This window comes from Crinia signifera, chromosome 11 (genome assembly GCF_055691185.1).
Source record: "Crinia signifera chromosome 11, ASM5569118v1, whole genome shotgun sequence".
NCBI classification, from domain to species: Eukaryota; Metazoa; Chordata; class Amphibia; order Anura; family Myobatrachidae; genus Crinia; species Crinia signifera.
The window spans coordinates 89,998,734-90,021,953 of NC_139227.1; the positions used below are offsets into that span (position 1 = coordinate 89,998,734).

At 46.5% G+C, this 23,220-nt stretch overlaps 1 protein-coding gene across 9 annotated transcripts in view; it reads right to left on the bottom strand.

Annotated features, from left to right (window-relative positions):
- The window catches only part of SYT7 (synaptotagmin 7), a 304,815-nt gene that overhangs the window by 56,957 nt on the left and 224,638 nt on the right, over positions 1-23,220 (bottom strand). For all 9 annotated transcript variants that reach the window (XM_083165693.1, XM_083165692.1, XM_083165697.1 and 6 more), the window contains one exon: positions 5,771-5,906. In XM_083165693.1, the coding sequence (XP_083021819.1) occupies positions 5,771-5,906 (136 nt within the window). The remainder of the gene's footprint in view (positions 1-5,770; positions 5,907-23,220) is intronic.

A 23,220-nucleotide genomic window follows, 5' to 3' on the forward strand; every position in this document is an offset into this window, starting at 1 on the left:
AACACATATCCGTCCATAACCACCGCAAGTGCTTCATAGTTAATGAGCTTAGCCTTCCAACACCAGCTTTCCTATGTTCCTTTGTGGTCCTCTGGGCTGCCAAGATCAAATAATCATTTTCTTTTCAGAAATGAAATTCTTGAAATTAATATTTGCTGCTAATATTTATAGAAATGATTTCCATGAACTGGCTTCCGTCGAGCTCGGGTGATTGGCTACAGATGAGGCGTGTTTTCCGGACTGTATAGTAATTGCTCTGGGTGGTCAGTACCAGGGAATGGCCCCAAGCCCCCTGGGGCAGAAGGATGCTCTCCTAACCACTGAACCTCTCACTTTGCTGTGTGTTTATAGTAATGTTTCATTCATTGCAGGCCACTGGGTCTGCCTGCTGGGGGCTGTCACATGTAATAACGCTCAGGATTTCCACCTCACTGCTCCCCGACTGCTCCACTCAGCCTGCTTCTTGAGAGGTAGGGAAGCCTCAGACGCACATCAGTCAGCAATGGAAGGGAATGCGCAACAAGTTCACTCGACTTTACCTGTGGAGTTAGGAGAATAAGCATCTCCGCGGCCAATGTACCTTCTAGCGACGTATTGTGCAGAGGCCGGCAGATAACGGTATGGTTACATGCTCCTCTTCATGCTGACCTGACAGCAGGATTCAGCGTCAATCAATATACAAGCGGTTCTGAATTAATATAAGTGCCGGAGCACAGATAGGTCACGGAATAAGGTTCTGCTGCGCATGAGACGACTCTGGTTCTATTTAATGAAAGTGTCAAAATCTCTTCTCCCATTACAGTACCTGTATCCCAGTCTTATTGTCTCATTGGGGCAGGATGTACGGTACTTGTGTATTTCAGCATCGTTCGATGAACGTATCGCATCGCATGCCATGTACCCGATGGCATGCGATGCAATGCGCTTTTGACCCCCTATACGATGAAAAATCGTATAAGCACCCTAAAGGGTGCTTACAATGTAAAATGCACCCCCACGCCACCCCACCACTATAAACGTGAATCCAAAGCGTGGCGAGCGCAGCGAGCCCGCGAGGGGCGGCGGTACGCGTCCTAAGACCTTTTCATACCCCCACTATCCACGTCGGCGTGGAGTTGAGAATAGATTAGTGTGGCGAGCCACCGAGCCCGAAGCGTGGCGAGCGCAGCGCGCCCCGCGAGGGGACGCGGATACCTTCACAGGTAAACGCGTCCCTTCGCGGGCTTCACAGGTATCCGCGTCCGCTCGCCACGCTTCGGGCTCGGTGGCTCGCTGCGCTCGCCACACTATTCTATTCTCAACTCCACGCCGACGTGGATAGTGGGGGTATGAAAAGGTCGTAGGACGCGTACCGCCGCCCCTCGCAGGCTCGCCACACTTCGGGTTCACGTTTATAGTGGGGGGGTGGCGTGGCGGTGCATTTAACATTGTAAGCACCCATTAGGGTGCTTAACTTTGTATAAGCACCCATTAGGGTGCTTATACAATGTTTAATCGCATTGCATCGTATGGCATTGTATGCCATGTACAATGGCATACAATTTGAAAATTGTATGCCATCGTACACTAACCAATGAAATCGCGTTGCATCGCATACCATCGCATGCGTAATGGTATACGATGCGATGGGCGCCGCCAAAATACACAAGTACCGGATGTACTAAAGAATAAGGGCCAGATGGACTAAGCTTCAAAAGTGATACAATGGAGAGTGATAAACAGCCAGCCAATCAGCTTCTACCTGCCATGTCACAGACTGTGTTTGAAAAATGTCAGACAGGAGCTGATTGGTTGGTTGTTTATCACTCTCTATTTTATCAGTTTTGAAGCTTAGTACATCTCGCCCTAAATGCGATAAAAAATAATAATTTGCATTTCCGAATGCTTTAAAGCAGGCATGTCCAAACTGTGGCCCTCCAGCTGTTGTGAAACTACACATCCCAGCAGGCCTTGCAATAGTTTTAGCATTCCCTAACAGCAAAACTGTGGCAAGGCATGATGGGAGGGCCATAGTTTTTTACATGCCTCCTTTAAAGGCTCCGTTGTAGGACACTCAATGACATTGCAGCCACATCCTCCCTGAGACAGAGCCTGATTCAGGTATGGGCCCTACTGCATCTGCTCTAGTGGCCATTGGCAGATCTGTGGGTGTGATAATATGCACATGCTAGCTTCAGCCGTTCCCTTGTGCACTAGCGTGCGTCGGAATACGCAAGCACTGTAACGCCTCCTTTCTGTACCTCTGTACGCAGGTGCACTAGCAGTGTTTCCAGGCCATCAGCGCATCATTGTGTCCAGCATGGAAACTTGTGCCTGCTTATGGCATTCACAGTGTCTCGGACTGAACATGGCTCCTGTCTGTGACTAAAACATCTAAGAACGCAGCGCGCTTGCAGCGACACACCCGCGACACTCCTATTACAAGCCCCCACTTCAATGGATCAATGCAAAGGGCAGCTCTCCTGAAAAGAGTTCCCCTCTTCGATCCCTGCCGCTGGCTGGACATCCGAGTATCTTTCCTGGAGGTCCTTCTGTGCATTTATAGATGCTGGCTGCCACGAGGCATGCTAGGAGCGATCCGTGTAGGATCCCTCACACAGCAGCACACGTGGTAAAAATGTGGTAAAAACCCAGAAAACTGTTTTTTTTTTTAAGGTTTTTGTACCGGATTTTTTCTTTAGTACATCCCGCCCCAGTTCTGGTACCGGAACCCTGGCATCAAAACTCTGACATGGATTACTATGCTGGAATATCAACAGCCGGCATCCCCAATGTAATTATTAGGTTAGGTTTGGGCTGAAGAATGGAGGAGGGGGGGGGGGAGGTTTTGGCACTTCGACGGAGTGGTTAGGGTTGGGCAGCGGTGCTGTGGGGTTAGGTTTAGGCGGTGAGGTATGTGGGTTAGGAGCTAGCAGGGATAGAATTAGGCTGCGGGGTGATTAGGGCACTAGGGGGATTGAATGTTAGGGCACTGGGGGGTAAGGATACTCCGTATCGAGATGCTGGTGTTGGTCTTTCGATCACCAGCATAACCCTGTGTACATTAAAACCTCTTTGGCCAATTTTAGGCAACAATTCTGTATTATATCTCTATAAAGTCCATAGACTCAACATACTGCTCTATGTTAAAAACATTATAAAACACAATAGCAGTTCAGTGTTGCTGTGTATTACTAAGCCACCCTATGAAGCGCGCCACTTACAGAGATCAGAAATCCCTGGGAGACCTCTATTAAAATGAATGCGTCTTTTTGGTTTTCACAGCTCAGACCAGTTTGGTTTGGATTTCACATGCCATTGATATTTAATCTGTTTTTATCAATGCTGCAGAAACACTATCCACCTTCCTGCATTCTACAAATAGCTTTTAATGAGAAAAAGATGGATCACAGCCTATTGTTTAATAAAATCAAACGCCCTTCTTTCTAGGTGCCCTTCCTCACTCAGCAAGGGGTGATTCAGGTCGGTTTGCAAAAGCAAACTCCTTCTTTAATGGACAAAACCCTGGCCCTTATTCTGATCTCGGCGGTACGGCCCGCGTGCGGCCGTACCGCCGATGTTTTCACTCTGCACATGCGCAGAGGTCACTCTGCGCATGTGCAGGCGAAATCGCCGCACAAAAATTTTATACGCCGCAAAGGGGGCGTATAGGGGCGTGAGGGGCTTAATAGCCTCATTTCCCTATGCATACGCCCCGCGTTTCATGGGCGTTCCCATGCAAACGCGGGGCGTATGCATGGTAATGAGGCTATGACGCCAGTGATGGGGGCGGAAAGCTGACATCGCCGGATGTCAGCTCTCCGCCCCCATACAAGCTTTCACACGGACGATTGTCCGTGTGGTCTAAGCTTGCGTGAGCTGGTGGAGCGTGCGGCCCTGCCTTCGATGGTCGTCGACCATCGAATGCAGGGGGCAGCTCCCACCATGGTGGAGGCGTACGCCCCACCATTTTCATGCGGATCGCCAGCCGTCCGCGTACGGACGGCCGTGGCGATCCGTCTTGTAGGCGGGGATTGGTTTGTGCGGCCGGAGCAACGTATGCGGCTCCGGCCGCACAGATCAGAATAAGGGCCCATGTGCACTGCAGGTGGGGCAGATGTAACATGTGCAGAGAGAGAGTTACATTTGGGTGAGCTATTTTGTTTCTGTGCAGAGTAAATAATGGCTGCTATATTTTTACACTGCAATTTAGATTTCAGTTTCAACACACCCCACCCAAATGTAACTCTCTCTGCACATGTTACATCTGTCCCACCTGCAGTACACATAAGGTTTTGTCCATAAAGCTAACCTGAATTAAGCCCTCTGTCTCCTACTTATTTGTCCTTCGTTCTGTGCGTTACCCCAGTAAAATGAATGAATTTCTCCAACATTTTCTGTCCCTTATTCTGCCTTTAGCAGAGGGACCCTTTCACATACCTACCAACTTCCCAAAAAGGGGGCCTCGTCTAAACAAATGAGAGCAAGGTCTATGCAAATGTGGCATCATCTGACCCCGCCCCCATTGTCTGCCCTCTGTGTAACTGAATAGATGCTGTGCGAGTGCGCACAGTATCTATTCACTTCAAGCTGGGGGGCTCCCAACTAGAAATTGTCAGATGAAAGTTGTGACTGTTATGAGATGGGGCAATAGGGAATGCCTACATACTGTACTGTATAATTGTATGGTCAATTGGAAACTGACTAATATAACACCTAGTAGTACATCAGAGAAGCGTGTACAAATATCCTAAGGAAGAACTTGAGAAAAGGAAAGCTGATATTATCACTAGTTTATGACAATAACCAGTACAATTGTGCCAGCAGCATTTTGTTACAGAGTTCCAGCTTTGGTATTTGATAAATACATACAGTCTTGTCACACACACACACACACACTACCACCCCTGGTACAGATACTTAAAATAACCAGCACTTCCGTGGCAGAACTCCAGGAGGCAATGGAGTAATCTGCCGCCGGACACCAGCCTTAAAGGGGGCACTGGCTACATTGCCTCCCAATGTATGCTGCGCCAGATCACTGCTCATTAGCTATGAACATGGCAGGTAACTGCTCATTTAATATGCACTGCACCAGTTATGCTCGTGCATATTTAATGAGCAGTAACCCAGCGCATGGGATGGGGGCTGTACCATTGCTGTGGGAAGAGGCGCTGCGTGCCCTTGGGGTTGCGGGCCATGTATCTCTTCTGTATGGAGGCTGCGGGATGGGGAACTGTGTACCTGTAGGGATAGGTGCTGTGTACTCCTGCTGTGGGGATTGCATTATATATAATAAAGTGTGTGTGGGGGGGGGGGGGGGGGGGCACCAACATTCATCCTACCTCTGGGCATGAATCCCCTGGCAATGAGCATGTAACTCCCGTCAATGGGCAGGGGGCGCAAAATTTCTAGTTACACCACTGTACCCCTGGCTATACTAATTTTCACCCATACCCTTTTCTGTCTTGGTCTCCATCCTCTTACTTTCCTAATTAAGTTACTCTGCCTTTTGTCTGTTTTGTTTACATTGTTCAATGCCTTATTATAATTGTTTGTTTGGGGTTTTTTTTTTGTCTTTTCAGTTTGTTTTTTCTCCTCGGTACATCCTGGAGCTATGCCCAGCAACAAATCCGCTCCTTCCACTCTGTTTCTCAGTAGCTGCCTATTGATTGAACATTAAATCTGGCAGCGGAGCATTGTCAGGGTGACCTCTGTATGCTACACACCTCAGGAGCGGCGCGAGTTAACAGACGCACAGATCCACGTTAACACGCTCGGATTTACTCACCATGAGCATCTCACTGGTCAGTGAGTTCACCAGGTCTGACACCGATGAGCGCTGGTCTGTTTTTCGGTCGCTGTCATCTGGCTGCGCTTGTCCCGGGACCCCTGCGGTGTTTGAGGTTTTGGAACCTGCTGGTAATCTTAAAGAAGAAAGAGAGAAGTGTTAAAAAGTTGCAATAAACCCACTTGGGAGATGGCCTTGGAAATGGATGCATGGTGGCACGTGGCGGCCGGTAGACTTGTGAGGGTATTGGAATTGCCCAAGTGGACCTTTAACAATGAACTATGCTGCTGTGACATTTAGCAGACTGATTGACAGCCCTCTAAGTGCTGTAGATATAAGGGGCTGCACAAGCCGTTATCCCTGCAGTTATAGGTCACTCATTTTCCCTTTCACCCTTTAGAATAGAAATAATGTGTAATTGTGGACTATGGGCCTGATTCAGACTTAATCATATTCTAATGAACCAGTAAATGCTGCTAGCCCGCCCCCCTGATACCGGGTACCGGTAGCCCACCCCACATCTCCCCCACGGCAGCTGTAATTTCCTGTGATTCGCTGATTTTTGGGGAGGGGCTAACTATGCAAATTGCAATACTTAGCCACACCCCTCCTTGAAGACCAGCGAATTGCGGGATATGCCTCCCGCTGAGGAGACTTTAAAAGTAGGCAACCCTGGTCTAGACTGACTTTTATTTCCAACGGTGATGGCCGAAAATGTGACATCATCGGCACACCTCGAGCATGCACCGACCCAGCTGTGTTCCGAGGGGAGCGCCCAGCCATAAAATACTGGCCGTTCCCCTGATCCCGTGGAAATGCCTCGGTGAGTGCGCTACTTGCTGGAGGCGTTCTTGCACATGCGCAGACCCGCACACTCGGAAATGGTACTTAATTTAGCCCCAACTGATTAAACCTGAATCAGGCCCCATATGCTTTACATAGAATACGTTTAAAACAGAACGACGGCTCGCATGCTAATAATTCTCAGCAAGTACATGGAAATTGAGGACATTTTATTCCTTTTTTCCATCCGTCGAGATTTGTTAAATCATCCCAGGCAATAATGCACACGTGACTGGCCATTAGGGCTGTACCGATATAACAAACCCTAGAGGCTTCTCTGCTATTGTAGACATAGCTGTGCTGGCGATCCTTGGCCCTGTGTGCTGGCTAACTCTATACTCTCCCATACTGTACCTCAGCGTGGGTCTGTGCTGCTGCGGCAGGTCAGGCAGCGGACTCAGCTGTGCGATACAGTAGGTCACACACACAGATCAGAATTGCAGGATGACACCTAATTACCGGCTCTATGCAAACAAACCTGCAGCCATTCCCTGATTTATTTTGAATGCATAAAATTACTTTCAGCATCTATTTTAATTATTTGTGACACACTGGATTTATACCATTATTTATTTATTTTGGATACCATTGTGGACCGAATAAAGAAGACCTTTTACGCTACATACTACTGTGCTGCTTTGCAGCCTTATATTAACGTGCGGTTGCAGTCAATCTAGAGAGAATGAATGCATTATTAAAGTATCATGGCTATTTATCATAAGAAAACCACTGAGAAGGTGGCTTCCCCTCTCTATGGGGACTGCTACAATGGGTCATTTGCTAAGAACCTACAAGCTAGGCTACAGTTGAATTTTATAGATCCATCCTCGCAGTCTATGATCCCGCACATGCATGGACCAATCGGAACACTGAACTAAGGAGGTTATTCTGTCTGGCAGCTTTGCGTGTCATTGAAACGCTGCCTGCACTACCGGCCGCTCCCACCCCTCAGACGGCAAATATCCCCGCACACATGCGAATGGATGTTTTGCGGGGACAAAATAGTCGCTGACCATCGAATGATTTTGCAAGCGCTCGCAGACCTAAGACACCTCTGTGGTGTCTTAGGTCTGCGAGCGCTTGCAAAGCATGGGAATGCCCGTGAAATTCTGGGTGCTCCCGTGTGCGCGTCCCTTCTCACCGCCCCCCCCGCCCACACTGCTAGGTGCGAACCGGACTGCAAACAAGCAGTTCACCGCGCCCACTCCCACCAATTGGCTGCACGTGCGCATAACGGTATGTGCGATAGGCGCAGTGGCTCACCATCGGGGGGAGCGTGGGGACTAGAATAAGGTCCTAAGCTAGAATGTCACTTCACTGTTTATTCTCCAGTGACTGTGCTCTCATCAGAGCCACTGTTACAGCACTTGACTTTTGATAAATAGCCAATAAATATAACTTCTTATCCCCACGTTATGTGGCACTAAAGAACTATAGATTGTGGGGATATTTTACAAAATAAGTCCCTATACACAGAATTATCTACATGACGTTGCAAATAATAAATAAATATATTTAACCATTATTTATCTACAGCTGTATAACTGGATGAATTGATCCCCTTTACCTAATGTGCGTACAAGAGACTGTAGTACTGTAATTTAGGGGGTTATTCAGATTTGATCACACAGCTGCGAATTCTCAGGCCGGGTGATAAACGAACCAACTGCGCATGCAAACAGATCGTAGCACGCATGTGTGCGGCCTTCCTGCAATAAGGTCCTGCTACTTTTTTTTAATAGCTGGCCGTAGGCAAGTTGATTAACAGGAAGCCCGCGTTTGGGGGTGGTTGGCGTCCGCTACGGCCCCGATCTGCCTGTTTCTATTGCAGCTACCGAGTAAGTCCTGGGCTACGCAGGGCAGCCGAGAGGGAGGGGTACTAATTACCCGGGCCCAGGCTTGCTGGAGGGGCCCCGCAGGGACCCTGGTCCGACCTCTCCCTTCCCCCTCCGTCCCTCCCGGGTAGCAACAGCAGCACACACTTCTACAGCATGTGCTGTGCTGACAGGAGGCTCAGCATGAGTGTCTCACTGACAGCGTGTGAGCTCATGCTGAGCCTGCTGTCAGCACAGCACATGCTGTAGGTGTGTGCTGCTGCTGAGATTACAGTTTTAAGAGTTTTATTTCACCCTCCTCTAAACATTTTGGGGGTGTGGCCTAAGTGCGAGAGGTGTCCACACCTCCCACACTTGGACCACCCCCAAAAATTTTACCGGGGCCCGGCATTCCTCTCGGCTGCCCTGGGGCTACGCACAGACAGTAGACACTGGGGAAATCATTTGATGGTTAGCGGCTTGTAAATGGATTTGCTGCTGATCGCAGCGCTGCAATATTTGTGCAAAGCTTTACGCAAGCCTTGCACATTGATTTGCAGGCGTGCACAAATGAACAGCCCGGAGATCAGGCCTGAATAACCCCCTTAGCCAGCTACAAACAAGCAAATAACTACAATGATGTATTGGACAACTGGCTGGCATCGTACATAGGTAATCTGATGTATGTAACTAGAATGGTTGTGTAAGCTAGATGTGACCAATTACTGGTTTTTCAATAGCTCTCAAACTGTAGCTCCCAGGGTACATTAGACAGATACAGTAAACGGCTGTATAGCCCTTAATGCCATTAAGGGCTGCAGGGCATAGATATGTATTTCTATACATATTTATGCAAGGTAAGAAAACCATCCACCTTTGTAAGACAAATTGCATGGTTTTGGGCAGTACTTTGAAAAAGTCTCTTGGGTTCCAAAGGCCCCCTGTGGGGAAGAGTGAGGTGAGGAAGCAGAGGTTAGACACTGGTGACGAGCAGGAGGCCAGCAGAGACACCATTATTAATAAAGGACAGAAGCGGCAGACCCTGCATGCAGAGCAGAAGCACATTAAGAGAAGAACGCAGAACAGCTTATACAGTGAATACATAACAAGAGAAAGAGCAAAGGGGTTACACAACAAAAGTTCGGATTCAGCACTGGTGAGTCACAAAGCCAACGGCTAAAAGGATCTCTGCCCTGTTAAAAATGTAAGCGAATGGAGAAGAGTTGGGGAGGGAGGGGGTATTACAGAGGTGAGAGGTTTTTTGGGGGTGGGGATATGCAAAGACAGCTGTGTGTGAAAGAGGTTAAAGTTAGTGAACACAATGACCGGCGTGACACCGGTGAGGTAGAGAGCAGACAGGGAGAGAGTAGCAGACATACATGTTAACATTGAGGAAGCAACATTCAAGGCTGCAAAACAAAAGACATGTTTAATATGAAGGATATATGTTCAGAAGACAGCTAGACAGCTATATAAAGCCCTAACTTGGTCGTAAAACACATTGCTTGACAATTTCCATAAAATAACATGATTTCAACATTCTCTTGGATGATTTGTCTGGACCAATGCTACAGGGGATGCGGTCACTAGGTCTACAAGCATTAGGCCGACTCCACACCACTAGGTCGACATGCATGAAGGTCAACATGACTGTAGGTCGACATGACTGAAGGTCGACACGGTCATTAGGTCAACATGGGGAAGGTTGACAGTCAAGAGGTCGACATGGGGTGTTTTTTCTTTTTCTTTTTGAGCCGACATGTATCGACAGGCGGTGTTTCATGCCCTAACATCCACTAGAGCAGGCATCTACAATCTGTGGCCCTCCAGCTGCTGTGAAACTACACATCCCAGCATGCCTTGCCATAGTTTTAGCATTCCCTAATAGCAAAGCTGTGGCAAGGCATGATGGGACTTGTAGTTTCACAACAGCTGGAGGGCCATAGTTGGACATGCCTGCACTAGGGCATGGGGGCCTAAGCATGGCGAGGGCAGCGAGCAGATGTGGTGCTACGTTTGGGTCCATGTCGACTGTGTCGACATTCGGGACAAAAAAAGTGAAAAACCCCATGTCAACCTTTTTTACTGTTGACCTTTCCCATGGCGACCTAATGCTTGTGTCTACCTAATGACCCTGTCAACCTAACCCATGTCGACCTTTAGTCACGTCGACATTTCTGCATTTCGACCTAGTGGTGTCGGCACAATGCTTGTCAACCTAGTTCATGTCGATACAATGCTCCATACCCTGCTACAGATATTCCTGACGAGGGAATAATGTCTGTGGGGGAGATTCTCTAAGAATCTCCGCCCCCCTTCGCCGCCCATCGCATACTTAATTATCGCATATGCTGTAACATATGCGATAATTAAGGCAAAGGACTGCTCTTGCATTAAGAGCTGTCCTTTGCGGTGAGAGTCGCCAGGTCCCAGCAGGTCCCGGCGGCTCCCCCCTCCCTCACACACCTGGCGCTGCTGCTGCTGCGCCGGGCTCTCCTCCTCCCTGCACCCGGAAGAGGATCAGTGCAGGGAGGAGGTCACAGGTCCAGGCAGCACTACGCTGTGCTGCCCGGACACAGGTGAGGGGGTGATGCGGGGCGGTGGGGGGTCGGCGCGGGGCGGCGGAGGGTTGCGATAGAAGCCCATTGGCTTCTATGGGGCATCGCCAGATTTTTCTGGCGATGCCCCCCGCCGCGGTAACCGGGCGGGGGACGCTTACAGCATCCCAAAATGCGGTAAAAACCTCGATAACTGGGTTTTACCGCATTTTTAGCTTAGAGAATCTCCCCCTGTGTGAGACTTCCCTGTGAGGTGGTAAATTTACACTGCAGATCCGCAAACTAGGCCAGTGTGTGCGTTATCAGGGGTGCAGCGGTGTTTTGGGAGTACATTTAGATTTAAGGGACGGACTGGCTTCTGTGCGGTTATGAATTATAAATTAGCATTTGCAAGCTGTTGGAATTGTAAGAAAACAAAGCAAAGAAACACAGCAAAATTCCAATTATAGAGTGTCATCTACAGAGCAGTGGGAGAATTTAGTGTGAGGGATGTCGGGATGAGACACAGAACGGAGGCTCGGGCACGTGACACACATACACTAATAAAGACCTCACTGCACAATCGGATGCACAGAACATTCCAGCCTTGAAGCGTTCGACCGGCTTTGTCGCGGAGATAAGACCCTCTCGCAACATACACTCGCCGCCTCCTAGCAAGTCACCTCAATTAAAAAACAATTTGCTTAACTGCAGCTTAACAGCTTTGCCTGCTCCACGTACATAGCTGTGCATGTCTACCTGTGTACATTACGTATATAAGCGTCTCTGCTTTCTGTGCTGTATACATGCTGAATTCACACCTCAGTGCTTGCTGTACTGTACAGCCTAGTGTGTAGTTCCTGTGATGTCACTGACTGTGTATGATATGCTGCACAAGATGTAGGACAATGTAATGTTGCATCATATTGTATATGTATCACAGCACAGATGTCAATTTACATACAACTGGTCAACCATCTAATACAATAACAGAACATAAAAAAAATGCCGTTGTGGAGCTTTTACTCTTGCGGATGGCATAAATCAGGAATAGCGATATACGCGATTCCATTATATTACTGTCCCAAAACCAAGAGACATTTGGCCTGGTTCACATGTGATGTTCAGATGTGTTCAGAATTGATCCATTATCAGTAAACTGCATGTGTCATGTACGCAATGCATGCCACCTGCAAATGATCTGTGATTATGCCCAGCGTGTATGGACAGCGATGATCGCTGCATACACACTGAGCAGCTTTCCCCCTACCTGGCACCGTACTGCATACACACTGAGCAGCTTTCCCCCTACCTGGCACCGTCAGCAGGGGTCGGACGGCTTTGCATAGCGCAGTGCTATGCAAAGCCGTCCTCAAGGTATTACCAGCAGATGAACGGCTTTCCCAGCAATTATGCGGGAGCGCGCAGCAGCGCTCACCACTCATCGCCGGGCCATACACAATGGGCGGCTTTCAGCTCAAAGTTGCCCAGTGTGTATGGGCCTTGAGGATTCATTCACAAGTGACTGACTGAAAGCAGCTGCTTTTACTGAGGTAAAAGCTGTGAATGTGTATGCAGGCAGTGTTGGACTTGGCTATGAAGGGGGAATGCAGTCGTAGGGGCCCATTATTAACAGTGTGGTCGGTCTCCAGAAGAAGTCCACCCAGCCGACACAGAGACTTGGCTAATCATTAGAGAGTGCATGGTCTGGGCCCCTTGATCAGTGTCGGACTGGGACATTAAGGGTTCACTGAGGGATAGTGCGGACAGGACCAGCATTTGCTGTCATAACGGGACATCACGACACAACATGATGTCCACCCGCTCACCCACGCGGCTTCTCTGGGAAAGGAGCAGCCACCGCCATCAGCTATTGACTATTGGCTATTGCAGTCAGTTAGCAGGTCTGCATTAACACTTACTGAAGGTTTGCGACAGGCCTGCCCCCTAAAAAGTGGGCAAGGTCATAAATCCCTGGATCCTAGCGGGTGAATCCCCGGTTCCCCACCAGGCCAGTCTGAGCCTGTCATTGATAAATACAGTATGTAAATACTGTCCACAGTACAACATAGTCCTGTGTACTGCAATATAATATATACTGTATGTATGATACATAGCCTGAATACTAATCCATAGAGGAAGGGTTGGACCCTCAGGCCGTGGTACTCACTTGGGCGAGATGCACTTATCCTTGAAAAGTGACAAAATGGAGAGCGATAAACCACCAACCAATCAGCCCCTGTCTTTTTTTTCAAAAACAGCCTCTGACATGGCAGTTAGGAGCTGATTGGCTGGCACTTTATCAATCTCCACTTTATCACTCTTCAAGCTTAGTAAATTTGGCTCTGGGAGTTTCCCCTGGAAACCTATGGGCCAATAAGACCCTGTGCCCAGTTGCGTGCAGCTGCAAAGGCTCCAGTTGGTGTCTCTAAACAAAAATGGGGGCATATCCATAAGTGGACACCCCTGTTAAATTTTACTTACACAAACATAATATTTTATGTGCAAAAAGTTACACGTGAAACAAAAATAACATGTTCAATACAATGTAATAGTGCATTACAGTGACTGTACGTGTCAGGTGTAGGAACATTCATAAATTACATTTTAGTATCACTTGCAGTAAGAGTCATTACATTTTGGGAAGAAAACCATCTTTAAGTACATGTATGTTACTTCCAATTGTACTATGTGGCAGATGAAGATTCCTATTGGACAAATTAGAAAGTCTTCCAATTGTACTATGTGGTGGATGAAGATTCCTATTGGACTATCCAGTCTTCCAATTGTACTATGTGGTGGATAAAACTTCCCATTGGACTATTCAGAAAGTCTTCCAATTGTACTATGTGGTGGATGAAGCTTCCTATTGGACTATCCAGTCTTCCAATTGTACTATGTGGTGGATGAAGCTTCCTATTGGACTATCCAGTCTTCCAATTGTACTATGTGGTGGATGAAGCTTCCTATTGGACTATCCAGTCTTCCACTTGTACTATGTGGTGGATGAAGCTTACTATTGGACTGCCGAAGGAGACTCTCTCATCTGAGCGGCTCTTGGTGCGCCATGGCGCAAATGAGGCACATGTGTGTGTGAGACGCTCGTGCGCCCCATTCTCAGAAATGGACGCGTGAGCATGTAAGACGCTTGCATCTCCCTGTTCCGGCGAGTGGCGAGTCATTTCAGCGCACGGGCACTAGACATGTGTATGGTTCCATCTGTATTCATAGTTTTCCAATGGTACTATGTGGTGGATAAAGCCTCTTGTTGGACTATTCAGAAAGTACAATGTTGGTTTAATAAAAGTGGAGATATTTTAATCCTGAAAGTGACTCTATTTTCTTCTCTTGCAGCTACTGTGGCACCACGTGTCCCAAAGCAGTCACAGGCATTCTGGTGTTTGGAGTAGGCGACAGCTGGCTAAGCTTGAGGACATATAAGGATCTTGTGTTTTTGTTGAAAGCCCTGTTACTAGGCAGTTAAGGCATACCTCTCAACCTTGACGAGAAATTTTGGGAACGTGGCCCAGCAGAAAGAGGGCGCGGCCTATACTTGCGACGTTCACACGAGGCCACGCCCTGCTTTTACAGCTATGGGGGCACGAATAGATGCTCAGCATCTATTCACGTGTGACTTCCAACTGCCCCCCCCCCCCGCCCTGCGCGCGCTGCGGGACACTGCCGGCCCTGGGCAGGATGTGAGAACGTTCCCAAAAAACAACGGGATGTTCCTGCAGACAGCGGGACAGTTGGGAGGTATGGTTTAGGTATAGGGTTTAAGTATCAATAGTTATGTGGGCAACAGACTGTCACACCTGAGGATTGAACTTAAGTTATTTGTGATTCAACCCCAGGAGCTGGCTTGTAAAGGAAATAAGGATTCCTAATATGTTTAACCCACATCAATAGAAGAACCTCAGGTAGTGAGGTGGAGTAGAGGACCCAAACGGGTGGCTATAAGTACTAGAAAGGTAGATAATAATTAGGTGAAAACAGTAAGAGTCTATAACAAGGATATTAAAGTCTTTGGACAGGACTGGAACCGGGTGTAGGCAGGAGTAGGCTGGAACCAACAGATGAACTGGATCCATCTGGAACAGGAGGATTGTAATGAATCAGTTCTGAAGTAGGTGTCGAAATTGTTGAGGAGACGAAGATGAAGTGGAGAAAGGGAAGAACAAGGAAGGAGCGCTGGTGAGGTAAAGAGGTAGGGTGAGTACGTGAGGAAGGAGGGCCCTACTCATAAGAGTTAACAGACTAAAAGGAGGTGGGTGGACGAACGAAAAACAATAGGATAAGTAGGAACGGATGGAGGGGTAGGGTAGGCAGGATAGGAGGAGCGAAATTGGTGTAATGTTCCAATCACCTTTACTTCATAGCACAGATATGGGATGTTCCACAGGCTCCACACAACATGGCAGCCACAGTTTGAGGCTGGAGAGTTCAGACTTCGACTCATGAGACAATACACTGTTGGTATGTATTTTCCAACTTGATATATGATGCCATGGGTTTACTTTTGCAACACTGCTTTTCTTATTGCTAATCCCAGCGTAAAGTGCACTAGTTTAAAGTGACCAGGATATTATTCCATGGCTAGCTCCTTATATCAATAATAAGGAAGATATGCTATAGCTCTCTCTGTGGGTTATGGGGCCAAATGTTATAGGGTGAGAGGTTCAGAAAGTGAGAGATTTTGGGAGAGTTTTCCTATTTTTTAAAAGCGGCAATCATTTACACTGCAAAACCAGGATGAGTTTGCCATGTAAATGATTGCCGCTTTAATTTTTTTTAGAAAACTCTCCCAAAATATCTCAGTTTCTAAAACTCTCGCCCTATTACATTTGGCCCATAGTGTCCTACTGGCATGGATGCTGGAATATGGATAAAGGAATGTTGGCGACAAAGGACCTTTCTCTGGTCCACACGTAAACCTGTGCGTTTCACAGCTTTGCCTGTGGATGAAACTCCGCCTTCCCCCAGCTCCTGTGACGACCCGCTCACGAGCACCAGGGGAGCGATGTAACCAGAATAAGGCCCAAACTCTCCCGAAGTGCAGCCAATACGGTTATATTGTACTGGTTGAGTATCCGTTATCCAAACTGCTCAGGACCAGAAGAATTTTGGATAACGGATTATTCCGTATTTCGGAATCTTTTTATATTTCCGTGATGTATCTTGAGGTATCTTGCATTCATGTTGTACAAACACATCAAACACAAGAAATACACACGGATACTCAACCTGTACCATGATTTCTTTATAAGAAAATATAGTATAAAAGTGGTAGTTTTTGCTATGGTTTCCATGATGAAGCTTTTGTTTACTATTAATCGAGCCAATTACGGGACATCATAGCAGCTGTATTTATTTAGAAAATAATTGAGAAACTTTAATTGGGTAGATTAATATTTAATAGGCATGGCATTTCAGCAGACAACAGATTGCACTAGGGTTAATTTTCCTGCTTCTCATCAAAATAGCATAATTTGTTTTGTTTTGCTCCGAGTGCTAACAACTTCCAAATAAATACATTTTAATTCCAAGCCATGTTGTATCCCAGAGTCCGTGTTGTAACTCTGAGTTTGGGGTTTTTAAGACAAAGGGGTCCAAATACTTGTCTTTGGTGGCAGTGGTGAGACAATAAATCTATCCTTTCTTATATTTTAGTACTAATTTATCAAAAAACCCTTAATGGGATCCTTTCCTGCTGGAGACGTTGGTAACAAATTGCTTGTTCTGACACCCGACATACGTGAGCTATATGGTAAGTATTACGTCTAGTTCTGTCATACAGATCTTTACAGCTACTATACTTTATAATCATATTATGGATAATAATTTAGCTGATACCTTTTATATTGATGTTTCATTTTATTGATTGTATTATAGTTAGCCAACCTCACTGCATTATAATTTTCTGGGTGGGAATTGAACTGAAAGACTGATGTTTGTAATGTTCATCTCTTGCTCCTTTCAATAAACAAATACTGTATTTAAAATATATATTTTTTTATGACCCAGAGTTGTTCATTTTATGTCCCAAAATAGTGCCCTTGTTCATTTTATATTCCATAGTAGTGCCTTTGTTCATTTTGTGTCCCATAGTAGTGCCCTTGTTCATTTTATATTCCATAGAAGTGCCCTTGTCCATTTTATGTCTCACAGTGGTGCCCTTGTTCATTTTATGCCCCATAGTGGTGAGTATGTTCATTTTATGTCCGATAGTAGTGCCCTTGTTCATTTTATATTCCATAGTAGTGCCCTTGTTCATTTTATACCCCATAATGACGCCCTTGTTCATTTTATGCCCCATAATGCTCTTGTTCTTTGAATGCACTATACTGTAGTAGTGCCCCTGTTCATTTTATGCCCCATAGAGGTGCTCATGTTCAATGTATGCCCCATAGAGGTGTTCTTATTCACTTTATGCCCCATAGAAGTATCCTGTTACATTTATGAACTTTGTGGTGTCTTAATTAAAGGCACCCAATTAACCTGCATCCACTATAGCTGTGCCCATGGCTATTGGTGTTATGCATTGAAGAGCTAAGCTTTTTGGAGCTTTGCAAATAGCCCAGATTGCAGTCCCCATTGCAAAAAATTAAAACTGTGGTTTGCAGCAGTAGCGGTAATTGTGGCTTATGGGTCAAGGTGAAAAACTATAATTTGGGCCCCCCTCCTCCACCCCAACCCAAGTTCACAATATGCAACACGGCAGTAAGTGAAAGGGAGAGGCAGAGTGTGACAGGGAGAGGCAGGGGAAGGCAGACTGTGACAGAGAAAAACAGTGGATGACAGAAAGAGGGTGACAGGGGCAGCAGTGGGCTCCTTAGTATTTAGGGGCCCCGGTACACAGCACCTGCTGCACCAATGGTAGTTCTGCCTCAGGTTTGCAGCGTTACTTTGCACTTTCCGAAAGGGCCATTTAATACCGTGAAGTCCTGTGAGCATTCTAGGCATATGCCAAATGTGTTCACTGATTAAAATGTCAGGAACAGGGCTTGAGTCAGGTGGCCTATATCCCATGTTGCAGTGTTTGCTGTGGATGTATCTGTGCATACAGCAAATCCATTTATGTTCAATATGACCATTAGACACTGGTTAAACACAAATTAGCAAGTGAATGCACGCACTGTTCATTTCTAGAAATAAACTATTGTTATCTAACAAATGTTGTACATTGGCCGCTGGATCCCGCTGTCGCAGACAAGCCTCCTGGGCCCAGCTACAATTGGACAAAGAGCTTGTGTGGAGTTTACCTCAGTGGATTTCTGCTGACGAACATGTTCACATTGTCTCCCAGGTGCAGAGCGGCTGCTGCTAAATTCTATCGGGCCGTCTATACAAAAAAGCTTGCGGCTTTCTCTGCGTTGCCAATGCCCAGTACTTCTAGGCTTGTAAGCAAAGCAGTCGTCTGGTATAAAGTGTACAAAATAACAAAACATTTTCACAGGACCCAGGTTAAGTGAATTAGTCTGCAGTGAGACAGAAATATTCTACTGTAGGATGAGATAAGCTCAGTGTGTAGGAACTCTGCATGTCTGAATGTACAAATGAAACCAGACTTGGGACCTTATTATAGTCCTTTGTAGGGGAGCGATGTTTCGCGACTGTGCATGTGCAGCTGCTTGGTGCGCTATCGCGATTACACCTAGCAGTGCAGTCGGGGGTTTGGGCGTTTGCATAAAAATGCTGGTCGTTCCCATGGTAATTTCCCAATGATGCAGGGAGGAGGTAGCTAACATCAGCGGATGTCACCTGCCCGCCAGTTTCCCGCACAGGGCGCTCGGAGAGGTGTCTTACTTCTGTGAGCGCTGTAGAAATCATTCGATGGTCAGCGACCATCGAATGATTTCCTCCCCACATGCAAGATTTGAATGGATGTTTCTGCTAAACATCCATTTGCACGTGTGCGGGGGAAATCGGTGGGGGGGGGGGGGGGATGTGCGGCTGTGTTTCAATCAAACTTGGCTACTTTTGAAAACTAGTTACAGGGATATTATAGTCGGTAGTAGAATTTTGCACAGAGCCCCATTGAGGGGGCGTGTCATGCTCCTCCTAAAGGGCGTGTCTAGTTCTCTCATTCCTTTTTTCCCCAAAAATGTAACAGTGTAATGTGGGCTAGGTGAAATGAGGGAGATTGCTAGACTAATGAGGGAGAGAGGGAGATTGCTGCTATTTCAGGGAGTCTCCTGCAGAATACTCAATGACTTGAAAAGCTGCAAAATTTGTTTTTGTGACAATACACCTTACTAAATACTGAATATCGGTCATATTTTAATTTTGCAATGGCATACTCAGCAATGCTTGGACTTTTTAGCTTGGGTTCTAGTTAAACAAGTGTAGCCTCCTTATCTGTTTGGTCTATACATAGGTGGCAATGTAGAGAGACTGCAGTTGTCAGTACATGTCTGCAGACACACTACAGACTGGGGTTATATGGGCGCATTTATCAGGCAGCAATTAAAGATACTACACGGACTGGAGTGGGCTTGTCAGATTATCTGAGGTCTTAATCAGCATTTCACTTTATGCTAATCACTGTCTCGAGAACTGCGCACGCATTTAGGCATGTGGGTTGAGTGAACCATAGCCGGCAGCCTTCCAATAGTGCTCTGCATATGTCCGACCAAAGTCAGCCAATTGGAACAGTAACCCTCTCCTTACTATGGCAGATATTAAGCATCAGCACATTGAAAGCCCAGGGCATGGTGGCATTGGGGATGAGCAAAGCTTTTTTCCATTATTATAATAAAGCAAATGAGATTTGTGCAAATATGGGCACTGAATAAATATAAGCGAGAAGAGTCTTTGTAAATATACATTCATCTAATGGCTGGTGGTAACCTGGCAATTATCTGAATTATTGGGCTTATGCTGAGTTATACGCTGCTGCTGCACCTATTTTAGTGTCGCTTGTCATGGTCGTGCCTGTTGCTATATGCTAAGGCCAGTACCAGCTCTTTCCCTGGTGTTCAAGCACAGATCTGTATGTGCAACAATGGAGGTTTTTACCATGGTACCCTGGTAAATCCGCCACTGTGAGAAGTCAGATGCAGTCTGTGAGACTGCACTGGCTTCACTGTGACTATTGGAAGTCCGACCTAATAGTCACCCAAGCCTGTCCCATTTGGAGGTGTTCCCTCCGTCTGGGGATGAGCAGTACCAAGGCCGATACTGTGCATGTACCGGACGCAGGACCGTCAATACGATTCTACGGGTCTGCTCCCGAAGCTGCCCCATAGAGGCTGGAGCCATCGCATGCGCAGTACCGAAGAGGCTACTGCTCATGCGCCATTCCCGGGATGGTGATCGTGACAGGCAGGTGGCAGCTGGGACCTGCGGGGACCAGCAGCAGCGGCACCGGAGGGGGGGGGGGGGGGTGTGACCCAGCATCGAGACAGCCACTGTCCTACACCAAGGTAAGAGCCGCCACTTACGTGCAAGTTTCTTCAGATGCTGTAATGCCGTTTTACGGCATCTTAAGACGCCACCATTGGGTGCACCCTGGAAACATGCAAAGCCCTATAGTAGGTGAAGAAGTTTAGTCTCCATTGCGAACGATTAAGCTCTGTGTACACAACCACTTCAGTGACACGCCCACAATGCACTCATAAGATGTATCTCAATAGCCAGATGCCAGTCACTGCTCTATAATACTGTGTACCTGAATCCAAGCCACGCCTCTGAGCATACACACATATGCAGCGTAGGAGTTTTCATGTAGGAGTTACCCCAAGGAGGGGTAACTTAGATTTTTTTGGTAAGGTTAGCTAAAATCAGAGTTGCTTATATCCTGTGGGTGGGACAGTTTTGGATTAGTTTTGGCTAAAGACCACTAGTTTACTGCCTCCTAAAGTTTATTGGACAGGTGAGGGTAATTAGTATTTTCGTATAGTTAGTGGGATAGGGGTTGTTGTTTCAGGGGCTCCAGGTATGCCTAGGTTGGGGGTAGGTTATACAGGGTGGGGGGTTTTGAGTTAGATTTGCTTTGGGTTTAATTTTATGTTTGACACGTCAGTGCCAGTATTTTATTTTGATACTATATTCTGCATGGTATATGAATGCTTTGATAGTTATTCGTGTCAATACAGTATACATATACTGTACGTCGGTTACTATGTGCTCCTGTTCTTTATACTTACCACCTACCCGAATGACGCCTCTGGGTATCTTCATTTTCATAACCCTCTCCACAGGTGTACTTAATACTACGCTCCTGATATTGTTAATTACTCATGCTGTACTGTATCACAAGTTTGATGTATGCCAATTACTCTCTTGACGTGTCTGCGTTTTTTGGCCTATTGTTACTTTAAAAAAATCAATAAAAATGACTCCATTTAAAAAAAAAAGTGGGATGGGGCACAATGGGGAACCTATAGCAATGATGGCGTGTTTCTCTGACTAAAGCTTATCCAGAGATCTTTTGTAAATCTATATATGTATGTATATTGTGTGCCTGTCCTTTACAAGAAAACATTCTACAGCCTTTCTAATGCAATCAGTAGAATTTCTAATGCAATCAATAGACTTTCTAATACATGATGTCAAATTCAATCCATTTGGAAATACAGTCTAAATGCAATTGTGATTATATTCATTAGGACGTCGTCGTCCTTCTCTTCAGTATATTACCTTTCTCTGCAATCATGTAAAATGTAGAGTATAACCATTGTGAGGATATTATTGTCATCTATTTTTGTGTCGGTATTATGTGCGGGAATAAAGGATTCTTTTACACTTTAACCCTTTGCGGTCCAATTTTTATTTTTGCAATTCAGTCTGGTTTAAATGTTTAAATTAATTGTCATTTATTTTTTAGGTCTACATTGAATGTTAAACGATGTTAATGTTCTTATTTTAAAGTGGTTCACCATTGGCTCTGCTACTAGCGCTAGGGCTGTTGAGCGACTATGCAGATGACAGATGATGTCACTGAGTCACATGGTCAGCGACTATGTGCATATAGACTTTCGATTCTGTCATTCAAATCGCCAAAGCCATTGTTCAGTGTGAACTGGGCATACTGTAAGAGACTGCTTTGTTGTTTTGCTCATTTGCTTTTGTACTTTGCTAGGTGCTGCACAACCCTTATGGCGCTATATAAAGAATCCAGTAATAATAATAAGGAACTGATTAGTTTGATAAGTAGCCCCCTTAGATTTATCCTTGTGGTGAGTGATAGCCCAATTATTTGCCAAAGACTGAATGTAGGAGACACCATAGACTATGCTAAGTATAGTAGCGCAGGATTCCGCTGACCCCATTATATGCCAAGGAAACTGTGTCCTGGACATTTATCTTTTCAGATATTGAACCCATTACTTAACACCAACTTTCAATAGAATCCTTAGTTTTATCCCGATAGTGGCTCTACAGACTGAGCGGGATCTTTAGATTCCTGCATGGCAGTCTCCATGTATCTGCCAGGCCCTTCTTCCTATAATTATAATGCACTTGTTCCGCCTTATGACACCATGCACGTCAGAGAAAGACGTAGTAAGCTCTCCATACTATGGGCGGGACGTATTAATATACATCACCGCTCTTCTCTGCCCGGCTGCCAGCACATATGTAATAACATATGCGGTGTGGTGACGGAGGCCCCTCGCGATAGCTGTACTGTGGTGTGTGGGGGGTCTCTGTCACCTCTCAGCCGCCTATTGCTCCCCTCACGCCGGCGGGACAGCTCAGCAAGGCTGTCTCCTGCGCTTCCTCCTCCCCCCTGCAGCCGGAGGAGTGGTTTACCTTCCGGGGTCCAGGAGGACCTGCAGGAAGGTAAGCCAGGAGGGGGGTTGGCGAGGCGGTGGGATTGCGGCGGAGGGATCAAAAAGAAGCCCATAGGTGGCGATACCCTGCCTGGCGGTATCGGCGCGGCTGGGTTTTAGTAGTGCTTTCCATCCCCCCCATAATATCATCAATGATAAATAAGGCCCTTAGTGCTCTGGGAAAACATGTTTCATGCTGCTTCCAGGAAAACATTACTCTGTGTGATATAATCTAGTACAGACACAGAAACCCTGAGCACCGAACAGGCCAAACGTCACAGCAGGATCTCTACACGGGTAAATACAAAACACCTATAGGAATGTATGTGGATCCCATGCAATAAATCCCTCAATCACGCACGAGATTGGAGTAACGGGGCTACAGCATTAGCATAATCCCGTAATGCTTCAAGCAGAAGATCTCCCAGGATTACAAGCCGGTTTGGTCAGCCATGCACATTAATAAGCAATTAGCAGCAGAG